We start from the raw sequence: 12079 nt of genomic DNA, 5'->3' as shown, positions 1-12079 counted from the left end.
GGTAAAACGTGCAATAAGTGCCGTAAACCAAACCACTTCGCTGTGAAATGCATGAAGTAGACAAACCCTGAAGGAAGTCAAAACGTTAGACGAGCAAGATGAAATCTTGCAAACAGGAGTGCCAGGAACAGGCATAGATGACTCTCAGTTGGTCACACTCAAACTAGAGAGCGGAAACTGTTTATGCTTCCAGGTGGATACAGGAGCGCAATGCAATGTAGTCCCATTAGACTTATACAAGAAAGCAACAAAAGACCACAACCTATAAGAAATGTCAAATCCACCAGTCAGAAGATCCTTGCGTATGGAGGTAGTCAAATTTCCGTGTACGGTATTGTGACCATCGAAGTTTCACGTGGAAATTCCATATGAAGCTAGATAAGTCGATAAGTGGAAAGCTAGTGTGGGCATGAAAATTGTCGCATATTTGGACAACAATGGTCTCAACAAACCATTTACAGGAGATGTCACAGTGTTCTCAGAAAGCTACGTTTGTGTTTGGATCCAAAGGAACTCAACAATGCTCTTCAGCGTGCACGAGCACTATACCCGTTACCCACCATTGAAGAGATTGCAACTCGTCTCCATGGGGCAAAGTTCTTCACAGTTTTGGATGCAAGAAACGGGTTCTGGCATGTGGCATTGGATATGCCATCGTCTCTACTCACCACGTTCAATACTCCATTTGGGATCGAGATATAATTATCGTTGGAAACGAATGCCATTTGGGATTAGCTCGGCCCTAGAAGTTTTCTAGCGAAAACGCACGAGATAATCGAGAGGTTGGAGGGAGTGGAAGTTGTGGCTGATGATTTTGTCGTGATTGGTTACAGGGAAGATCATGACCAACATCTAGAAGCTTTTTTGAATTGATGCGAAGAGCAAAACTTGAAGCTAAATGACAAAAAGATCAAGTTGAGACTAATAGAAGTACCTTTTATTGGTCGTATGGCCACGGTTGACGGGTTGTGTGTAGACCCCACAAAGTGAAAGCCATCCAAGAAATGCCCCCTCTCTGACGTTGCCGGAGTGCAGCGTCTATTAGGACTTACACAGTATTTGGGCAAGTTCCTCTCACTTGTCAGACATCACTGAGAGATTTGACCAGGAAAGACAGCGAATGGACGTGGGATCAGGCACAACGAAATGCTTTAGAGTCATTGAAGAAAGCCGTATCCAGTGCACTAGTCTTGCGATACTACAACCTGGAAGACGAAGTGACACTACAATGTGATGCCTCGCAATCTGGCCTTGCATGGAGCTGCCCTAATTCAAGAAGATCAGCCGGTAGCATATGCATCAAGAAGAACACTTAACGAAACAGACTCCAGGTATGCTCAAATAGAAAAAGAATTGCTAGCAATTGAACATAGGCTTCAACGAATGTTACTTCGGTTGCAAAAATAATTGGGACGAGCGTAGCGAGCCTTAACGTAGTGACGACGGTAGAAAATTTCTCTGTATGTATGTATGTATGTATGTATGTATGTATGTATGTAATGGTACGTTCATACGGCCTGATAGCTGGTTTTTACACACGCGGTCCTTACCAATTTCGTGTATTCCTCGTGTATTTTGCACAACTGGAGGCATAAGAAAAAGTTGCATAAAATGAATCCTGACAACGAACGCAAACAAGAAAGACTTCAAATAAGGAGGGATCGAGAGAGACAAGCAAGAGCCCAAGAAACAGCTGAAGAGAAAGAAGTCAGGCTAGCCAAACGTAAACAACAAAGGCTTTGAAGACAGAGTGACCAAGAAAGACAAGCAAGTACCCAACCAATAAGTTCAAACAGGGTCTAACAACATGCATCAAAACACCTGTACTGCTAACACGCTCGCCCCATGACACCTTGTGTCACCCTAGTAGCCTCTGGTTGAAGTATAAGAAAGGCCGGTCCGGCGGAGATGTATTTGGCTGTATTTGGCAGACACACTAAGCAAATCAATGTTTGCTAGTCCATCCAGAAACTAGAGGAAGTATCACACATCCACATTGGCCATTCCTGCTGACAAGATAGAACGTTTGAAGCAAGCATCATTGGGAGGACCCCGTACTGGACATGTTATACGACTCACCGTTTTAAAAGGTTGGCCCGAAAAGAAATGCGAGGTACCAGAGAGCATACATGCATATTATGACATTCGTGACGAATTGACGATGCAACTCGTTGATCTTCAAAGGACAACGATTAGTGATCCCAGTAGTGTTACAGAAGGAGATGATTGAATTGGTCCACATGCTACTCATATTGGAGTAGAGGGATACCTCAAAGAGAAACAATGTATTGGCCACAAATGTAGACGGAGATCAAAGAATACATATCGAAATGTGATGTGTGTGCAAGCCACCGAGTCATGCAAGGCAAAAAACCTCTCCAGCAGCACAGATTTGCAGCCCGACCATGCACGGTCAAAAGTGGGAGCCGATTATGTGAGCTAAAAGGACGTATACGTTACTTGTGGTGAGTGACTATTTTAGTAGAAGTCGAGAATGTCCCATACAAATCGGGTAAACAAGCCGTTGAAGGCCATGTTTGCAAGGTGGGGTGTACCTGCATGAAAAGTTGATGTCAGACAACTGCCCACAATTCAGCTCAGCGGAGTTGACGTTTCGAACACACTACATCATCCCCACACTACCCACATCGAATGGGAAAGCTGAAAATGCGGTCAAGACTGTAAACCGGCTATTTACCAAGGGCAGAGAAGCTAGTCAATCCGAATTCCAGGTTCTCCTAGACTGGCGTAATACACCCACAGAAGGAATAGGCACCAGCTAGCCCAGCACAACGGTTCCTAGGTCGCCGATGCAAAACACTCCTTCCCAAAACCAGAGCACTATTATAACCTGAGTACTCAACAGAGGAGGACACTCAAGCGATAAATCAGTAGAAAAAACGTCAGGCAGGAGAACTCTATTACAATCACCAGACCAAGTCATGCACTAAAACCTTTGACCCCGGGAGACACAGTGAAATTGCGCTTACCTGGTGAGAAAACCTGGAGTGCTGGTGTCTGCACAGGATTAGTTGGCACCAGAAGCTATAAAGTCCAAGTAGGTGGTCACAAGTATACAGAATAAACCGCCGTCAAGTGATTCAAACTGAGAAACCTCGAGAGATTGAGCTCCCAGAAGCTACATTCCAAGAAGAGCAGCCAAGTAGTGAACAGGGATCTGCCCCGAATGATACCACAAGGAATGTGCCCCCTCAACCAGAAACTAACATACCCAAACCTGCATGTACGCAGGTCTGGACGAAATCGAAAGTCTCCAGATTGGTTCATGAACTATGTCCCAGCATAGGACAGAACACAACTGAGTGCATTATTATGTAGTCTGTTGTTACCTTTATTGTTTATGTATATAGTATTATATATAATTATAGGTCATTAATTTTATTATGGACCATTATGTTAATTTGTTTATGTTATCTTTAGCTATGTTTTTTTAGGATGTCACGATATTACATCATCTTTGTACTTTGTGACCTTACCTTGTGTTGATATACAATTACCTACTAAAGTGAAACTGACTAGCTAGTTGCAGTGAACTATATAAGCTTGTTGAGTGAAGCAAAACGTGGTGAGAGGTATTAGCGCAGCGCAGCTTGCACCACTCGTTAATAATAATTATTATTGTTTTTCTTTATGTATATACTATGTTTAGTTTGCTGCAGGAATCTGGACAAGTCTGACGAAACAGTACTAACTGTTGTATAATTAATGTAGCTTAATTCTCTTAATTATACTCTTTGTTCAAGTATGTGAACAGATGAGCGCTATATAATCATGTATTGTTTACATTACATTATCTCAAAGAATATACTGATGCTGAATAATGAAAGTTGCAAAGAATAATTATATAATTTATACCTCTCATAGTCTACTATAGCACCATTGCAGGGCTCAGCAGGTACAGTGCAGTATAGGCCTATAACAAGGCAGAGTAGTCACAATTAACTTGTTGAATGCTATTGAATATTATAGTGAATGAGTTTTACAGTCCTAATGGTCCATATGCTTGGTTTGTGTTGAGTTCAATCTCCTCTTTGGGTGATACTGGTACCTCCTCATAAACAGGACCAGCTGGTGCAGTGGGTCCTACGTTAGCTTGTCCTTCAGTTGCCGGGAAGTACATCGCCTTCTTACAAGAGAAAACATGCATCACTATAGGAGTCCAGTGAGGAATCCATGACTAGAGTGACAATGAAAGTGATGACTACACTGATAGCGACAGTTGCAGAAGTGGAGAACAAGGTAGAAACTGTGAGATGAGTATGACTGTATTTTGGGACAGCAAACAATTACTGACCTTCAGTACTAACTACATACATGATCGCCTCAGGCTCAGTGCTCCAGACTCCAGCATTAGTACGTGCAAGTGATGGTGTTGTGTGGAGTCCAGTCAGTGAGAGTCCATTGTCACACTGGTAAGTCAGCACTGTTCCCTCCAACACTGTCTCATTCAACCTATCATAGTCCACTATAGCACCGTTGCAGGGCTCAGCAGGAAGAGAGCAGTTTGCTATATGGATGGTCAGAAAATGATATATTTGCCATGCAATCAGCTCAGTACGAGCATCCTATAACCTAGCTGCTATTGAACCTTAAGAAAATGTGGAACAAAGGTGGTATACGTAAGCTAATACAACTGCTGTACGTCACAGAAATTATAAAATGAGATTTTTCAAATGAAATAAAAACTTTGCCTCTAAATAGCTATACATTTCACCTGGCCTCTCTCTGCACACCAAGCTCCCAGGATTCTCCACCCACTCTCCCCTATCCCCCACATCAGTGTATGTGCTGGTCCTCACATCAGGGGGGAACAGTCCCTCGTCACAGCGATAGATGACTTCTGAGGTTAGTGTGAAGGGTGGTGTCCCTCTACTGACGTCCACACTACCTCTGGACGGCGTGGCAGGAGAGCCACAGGTAACTTGGAGATATAATTAATGAGGTCAACATTACCCAGTTAATCCACTACATATATAGGATATACCTGTTCTGCATTCTAAGGTCCCAGGGTCAGGAGACCATCCACTATTGCCACAGGTTGAGGTTCTCACTTCATTATTTCCATTGCAAGTGAAGGTGAGCATGGATCCACTAATAGTGACGGGAGGTGTATTGGTGATGATCACACCAGCAGCAGTAGACGGTGTGGGGCACACAACTGCATTAAAAGTATACCTGATTGTTGCATGACCATGAAAAGACATTTATGTTTTATGATCATAAAATAGCCTATTTATATACAATTGCAGCCTATGATCAATGATGGCAGTCACCATGAAGTAGCTAGCTTACTTAGATCAACTATTAAACTTTCTTGACTCATTCCAGCACAGTTGACAGCTCTGATGGTCACATTGTAGGGTGTGTTATAGGAGCCTCGGACAGTGATCTGTGTGGAGGTGGTCTCCATGGTGACTGGTGACCCAGAGAGCGGTGTTGGGGAGATGATGAGGACATAGCTGACAGACACACCACCAGTAGATGAGGGAGAGTCCCAGTCCAGAGTGATAATAGAAGAGTCAATTTGGTTTTAAGTGACGTATAGTATTTAATAGGTTGAGTGGAGAGGTTGGAGCAACTGCATGTGCGTGTGTATCAACACTCTTAATAGCATGCATGCATATGAGAAATGATACTTATACCAGCAACTATAATAATAATAGTCTGATTTGACTCTATTGCTAAACCGCCACTAATAGTAACAGTACAGGTGACGATACTGTCATCCAGTACAGACACTTCACTGAGGTTGATGAGAGTGGATGTCAGATTTCCACCATCGTTGCTCAAAAGAAGAGGCTCAAATTTGCTTATTCCAGACCCAAATGTGTCTCTTCGACCAGCTATAATCAGAATCGATTATAATTATTGTGCTACTGACATCAACCCAGACTCTGTTGGAGGATCTACTCTCCATCTCAATGCAACACCAGGATTTAATTTAGAGCATGTGAACAGAACTGCCTCTCCAGAACACACCACACTCGTGTTGGACAATAAAGAGGCTAATTCTGTTTAGGTTCAATCACACATTAAATACACTCTTGTCATCATACCTCTTATCTGAGAGTTAATCATCACTGCATGCTAACACAACAGAAGATGCTGGATCACCAACAAGTTCACCATATTTTATAACTGCCAGTGGGCAAAATGTGACATCTTTATACCTAGGTCTAGAGATTAGTCCTCCAGTTATGAGACAGTGGGCTTATTGTGTTTGTGTGGGTATGGAAAAAAAGTGAAATAGATCTATGTAACGTTGTGCATTCCAATCTGGAGTTTTCTGCAGTAGACTCTTGGACATTATATCCTGTAAAATAAAAGTAAAGATCATTAATGAAACATTTGCTAATTGCCTACTTTGGCCTACAGCAGCATTAAAAGAGGAGGAATAAAAATTAATGTTGCCTGGTTGATTCTGACTTTCATATATAGCGCTGATTGTGCGCATGCGCAATAAAATCACGTAAAATTATAACAAAATAATATGTGCCAGTCTATGACAAGCAAACATACATACAAATTGCAACGTTCGCTCACCCCATGCAATTAAATGTATAATTATACAGGAACAGATGTATAGTAAATTTTTTACTTAGTGCAATTATAGTTAGGTAACTTTCCATAATTATATGTTGTTACTAACTCATTCGATCTTCAATGTGTATACAATACCTCCAATCGTCAATCTAAACCTGCTATAGAGTCTCGCTATATATACAAGTCTTTTCAAAGCTTGTATCAACTATGAATTAGTCCAAGACTAACTTATAGCAGGAATTGACTCAGTAATAAAGCATATAGATGATTATAATTATTGAAACCTACATTGTTCTCCAATGGTGTCCATTCTATGGAGGTTTCACTGTATACAGTCACTTATTATCCTAATTAACTTCATGCTGTGATGCATTTCCTTTAGGACAAGTTCGTTGTTGCATATTTTCTTGATACAAAGCATGGTTTTAATGAACATATGTATATATGTGGTATTAATACATTACTCAAACTATATTATATACTACTATAATCTATCTTAAGGTATAGCTAGCAATATACATGCATGCATGTATATATCTGACAATGCATGTTGGGTGGAAAACCAAATGCACAGTTCACAGTCCCAATGGTCCATACGCCTGGTTAGTGTTCAGTTCCATCTCTTCTTTGGGTGACACCTCCTCATAAACAGGACCAGCTGGCTGTGCAGTGAGTCCTACGTTAGCTTGTACTTCAGTTGCTGGAGAGTATATTGCCTTCTTACGAGAGCAAAGGTGCATCACTAGGAGTCCAGTGAGGAATCCAAGAATGGCAGCCACAAAGAAAGTAATAATTACGCTGATAGCAGCAACTACACCAACGGATAGGGAGGTGGCAGTAGGATCTGTGGAATTGAGATATTTATATGGGAGTACGAACTATTAACAAAAGCTACACACATTCAAGTACACACATGATGGCCTACATGCACCTTCAGTTGTTGCATGGAGTACACACATGATTGCCTCAGGCTCAGTGCTCCAAACTCCAGCGTTAGTGCACGTGATGGTGTTGGGTCCAATCAGTGAAAGTCCATTGTCACAATGGTAAGTCAGCACTGTTCCCTCCAACACTGTCTCGTTCAGTCTATCATAGTCCAATATGGTTGTGTTGGATGGCTCCTCGGGTAGAGAGCAGTTTACTGTGGTGAAATGCTAAAATGCACACTAAAAGAGTTTAGCTGCTCACCAAGCATGTCTCTGCAAATGATATTAGTGTTGTCTGGTCTCCAAGTTCCCACTCCACCTACACTCTCACATGTACTGGTCATATCACCAGCTGGGAACAATCCCTCGTCACAGCGATAGGTCACCTCTGAACTCAATGGGAAGGGTGGTACCCCACTACTGATATCCACACTGCCTCTGAAAGGTGCAGCAGGAGAGCCACAGGTGATCTCTGAGGGGGTGCTAATAACAGTCTGATAATAATTCGATCTACTTTACCTGAGCTACAGACGTAAGTGGTAGGGTCAGGTGACCATCGTCCATCACTATCACAGGATGCTGTTACCGTCTCTCCATTACAAATGAAGCTCAGGGTTGATCGTAATAGTGCAGGCAGTGGAGGACCACCAACAATGGTCACTCGGTCCGCAGGTGGTGGGTTGGATGGGCAAACAACTACATAATTATAAGATAAACGTACACGTTAAGAGTATAATTTCAGCTTTATATAGCTAACCAATAGATGGAATCATCACCATCACATCAGTACTAGAGCCAGCACAGTTGACAGCTTTGATGGTCACACTGTAGGGAGCGTTATACGAGATGGTCATCTGTGCTGAGGTGGTGTCCATGGTTACTGGTGACCCGGAGAGAGGTGTTGGGGAGATGGTGAGGACATACCTGACAGACACACCACCAGTAGAGGAGGGAGTGTCCCACTCTACATTGATAATGGACGAGTTGATTTGATTTTGACTGGCGGACAGTCTTAGGTTGAGTGGAAAGGTTGGAGCAACTGCAATTCAAGAGATTTAGTCTCAACAGAATATTGGGTAAGTACTTACCAGCAACTACGACAGTAGTCTGTTGTGACTCCATTACATCACCACCACCACCAACAAGTGTACAGGTGACATTGCTTCCATCCAGTACAGACACTTCACTGAGGTTGATGAGAGTGGAAGTCAGAGTTCCACCATCATTGCTTACAAGAACAGCCTCAAACATGATCACTCCAGATCCAAATGTGTCCCTTCGACCAACTCCAGAACCAAGGAAGATTATACTTTGTACTGACATCAACCCAGATTCCGCTGGAGGATTCACTTGCCATCTCACTGTAGTACCAGGCGAAGAGCATGTGAACAGAACTGCCTCTCCAGGACATGCCACACTGCTGTTGGACACTAGAGAGGCTTCTGAAATCACAGCTTGAAGATTTACTGTTAACCTACAGTATAATCATACCTCCAGACACAATAGATATTGTCAACAGAAGTATAAAAATAAAATCCTCTGTTGTGAACATCTTGCTTGTCTTTGCCTCTACAATGTAGTCTCAGATTATTGTTAATGATCTTTACCACATCCCACATAGAGAGGAGTCCTAGCGAGCAGCCATTGAAGGGGGAAGGACTGGCTAGGGTCAAAGGTTGCATGTATGCCATTTCCTGCAACCAACAAATTGGCACCCACTTCAAAACAATAAATAATTATTCATAGCTGCTACCAGCAATGAGCAAGACAAATCCTGACATAAGCTTGAAACCCGGCCTCCTTTCTTAACGGAAGCTCGGGCGACGCCCAACTACACCACCACCACCGCCACAGAAAATCTTGAATAGAATCCGAACATAAAATTACTGGTATACATTATAGTACATTCAATAACACAGAGTAATGGATTGAATAAACAAAGCCACATTGACATAAACAACGCATACGTCATTACTAAAAGTCTTTTTCTAATTGTTTCTTGTATACCTAAAAAGAGAGAGGGTACACATTCATTATAGATTAAAGCACATTCATTAAATACTCTTGTAAGTCGGCCTTGTAACTTACTTTTAATGAAGACATGTAATGCTCTATCCACCTTCTAAGTAACCGGTTTGACTTGAAGCTCAGATTCCTACAGGATAAACACATCTGAAAGCAATAATGGCAGAGAGAACATCAACTAACTGATGGTGATGGGAAGGTTCTTTTTCGCCATTTACATTTCCCGCAATCGTACTCATACTTCTGGCACTACAACGGAGGAGGTATATAGTATCATAATTATTGTGCTCAATGTTTGAATGATGTATAGCTCAGTGAACTGAAGCTAAATCGTGTGTATGAGAGCATGGGTCAATATTACTTATTTGACTTACACAACATGCACACGACCAACCAGCAACGGCTAAAACCAACAAAAGTGCACTGATGACTGCAAGAGCAATAACAGCCCCAAGCATAATATCTGTAAGAAGTAGGAAAGAAAGGTGCAAAGTATATTATTTGTGCAAACTTTAGCTAGTCTATTTACTGCATTTAACTTACTGTAAGAAGTAGGAAAGAAAGGTGCAAAGTATATTATTTGTGCAAACTTTAGCTAGTCTATTTACTGCATTTAACTTACTGTTTTCACGGATGACAATTACAGTAGACCCGCTTTGCATGCCAACTTCACCACATCTGCTCATAGCTTGAACAAATACACGAATTACTTCTCCTTCCAAAAGTGAGAGTTCAATATCAACAAAGGTGTCTGTTGTAGTAAGACGTAGCAGTACAGAATCATCAACATGAACTTATACAAGAAAATTCGTAATATCAAAGGTTCCAACAGGAGTTGTCCAATTACTCTTGAATGAAGAATTGCCCATATAAAAAAGCTGATGATCCCCAACTATTGAAGGTCTTGCTGTATGAAACAAAATCACACAATATTTGTTGCAGTAAGTATAGGGCTCAAATGCTAAAAAATGACAAACTTACTGGAACGAATTAAGGGCAGTGTTTGTAGAGAACCAGGTAAGTCTGTTTGGCAAGTTACATTCACCTCTGGGATATTTGACAAAGTCAATCTCTTGAATTGCAGTTGCTCCAACCTTTCCACTCAACCTAAGACTGTCCGCCAGTCAAAATCAAATCAACTCGTCCATTATCAATGTAGAGTGGGACCCTCCCTCCTCTACTGGTGGTGTGTCTGTCAGGTATGTCCTCACCATCTCCCCAACACCTCTCTCCGGGTCACCAGTAACCATGGACACCACCTCAGCACAGATGACCATCTCGTATAACACTCCCTACAATGTGTCTATTAGAGCTGTCAACTGTGCTGGCTCTAGTACTGATGTAATGGTGATGATTCCATCTATTGGTTAGCTATAAAGCTGAAATTTATACTATTAACGTGCAGCTGTTTGCCCCTCCAACCCAACACCTGCGGACCAAGTGACCATCGTTGGTGCTCCTCCACTGCCTGCACTATTAGAATCAACTCTGAGCTTCACTTGTAATGGACAGACGGTAACAGCATCCTGTGAGAGTGATGGACGATGGTCACTTGATCCTACCACTTACGTATGTAGCTCAGGTAAAGTAGATCGAATTACTATCAGACTGTTATTAGCACCCCCTCAGAGGTCACCTGTGGCTCTCCTGCTGCTCCTTTCAGAGGCAGTGTGGATATCAGTGGTGGGGCACCACCCTTCCCATTGAGTTCAGAGGTGACCTATCGCTGTAACAAAGGACTGTTCCCAGCTGGTGTTATGACCAGTACATGTGAGAGTGTAGGTGGAGTGGGAACTTGGAGACCAGACACTAATATCACCTGCAGAGACATGCTTGGTTAGCAGCTAAATTTTTTAGTGTGCATTTTTTAACTGCTCTCTCCCTGAGGAGCCATCCAACACAACCATATTGGACTATGATAGACTGAACGAGACAGTGTTGGAGGGAACAGTGCTGACTTACCATTGTGACAATGGACTTTCACTGAATGGACCCAACACCATCATGTGCACTAACGCTGGAGTTTGGAACACTGAGCCTGAGGCAATCATGTGTGTACCCCCAACAACTGAAAGTAAGCACTTGATCAGCCTCTATGTGCATGAAAGTATTGTATACTGTTTACGTGCATATCCATTGTGATGAGCATCATTGATTTCCTTCCCTGCTCCATGCTCCAGCTGTCCCCTCTATTGGACCTATAGTTGGTGGTGTTTTTGGTGGAACACTGGTGGTGGTGTGTCTCATACTCATCGCGGTGACTGTTCTGCTGTTACTGAGGAGACAGAAATCAGACGAGCTCCATGAAGATGTGGTGGAGATGTCGGGACTTCAGGTAAGATCATAAACTCAGTGTGTAGTGTGTACCTATATGTCACTGCTCAGGGAGACTACAGTGAGCTGAGGCAATATGGCCCAAGAAATGCCAAAAAAGTGAGTTTATTCTTTTTTTGCTGTTGTACATATGATGCTGGAAGGTAAGAGCCTTAAAATAAATCTGTTTTTCTCTCCCCCCCCCCCCCCCCCCACCCCACTCTCTTGTTCTCTTTATCTCTCTGTCAGCC

At 42.4% G+C, this 12079-nt stretch overlaps 2 protein-coding genes across 2 annotated transcripts in view; one reads left to right on the top strand and one right to left on the bottom strand.

Moving 5' to 3' along the window:
- The window catches only part of LOC135348198 (uncharacterized), a 70887-nt gene that overhangs the window by 17938 nt on the left and 40870 nt on the right, over positions 1 to 12079 (top strand). The gene's annotated exons all lie outside the window — the stretch shown is intronic.
- On the bottom strand, positions 6993 to 9083 carry LOC135348428 (uncharacterized). Its single transcript, XM_064546643.1, has 7 exons — positions 8982 to 9083; positions 8579 to 8932; positions 8248 to 8529; positions 8010 to 8186; positions 7753 to 7962; positions 7496 to 7705; positions 6993 to 7408 (listed from the first exon to the last, which is right to left on the bottom strand). The coding sequence occupies exons 1-7, from the start codon at positions 9040 to 9042 to the stop codon at positions 7140 to 7142; spliced, it is 1563 nt and encodes a 520-aa protein (XP_064402713.1). The 5' UTR covers positions 9043 to 9083; the 3' UTR covers positions 6993 to 7139.

This window comes from Halichondria panicea, chromosome 1 (assembly GCF_963675165.1).
Source record: "Halichondria panicea chromosome 1, odHalPani1.1, whole genome shotgun sequence".
NCBI lineage: Eukaryota > Metazoa > Porifera > Demospongiae > Suberitida > Halichondriidae > Halichondria > Halichondria panicea.
The sequence above is the reverse complement of the archived record's forward strand: the minus strand, read 5'-3'. Positions and strand labels throughout refer to the sequence as shown.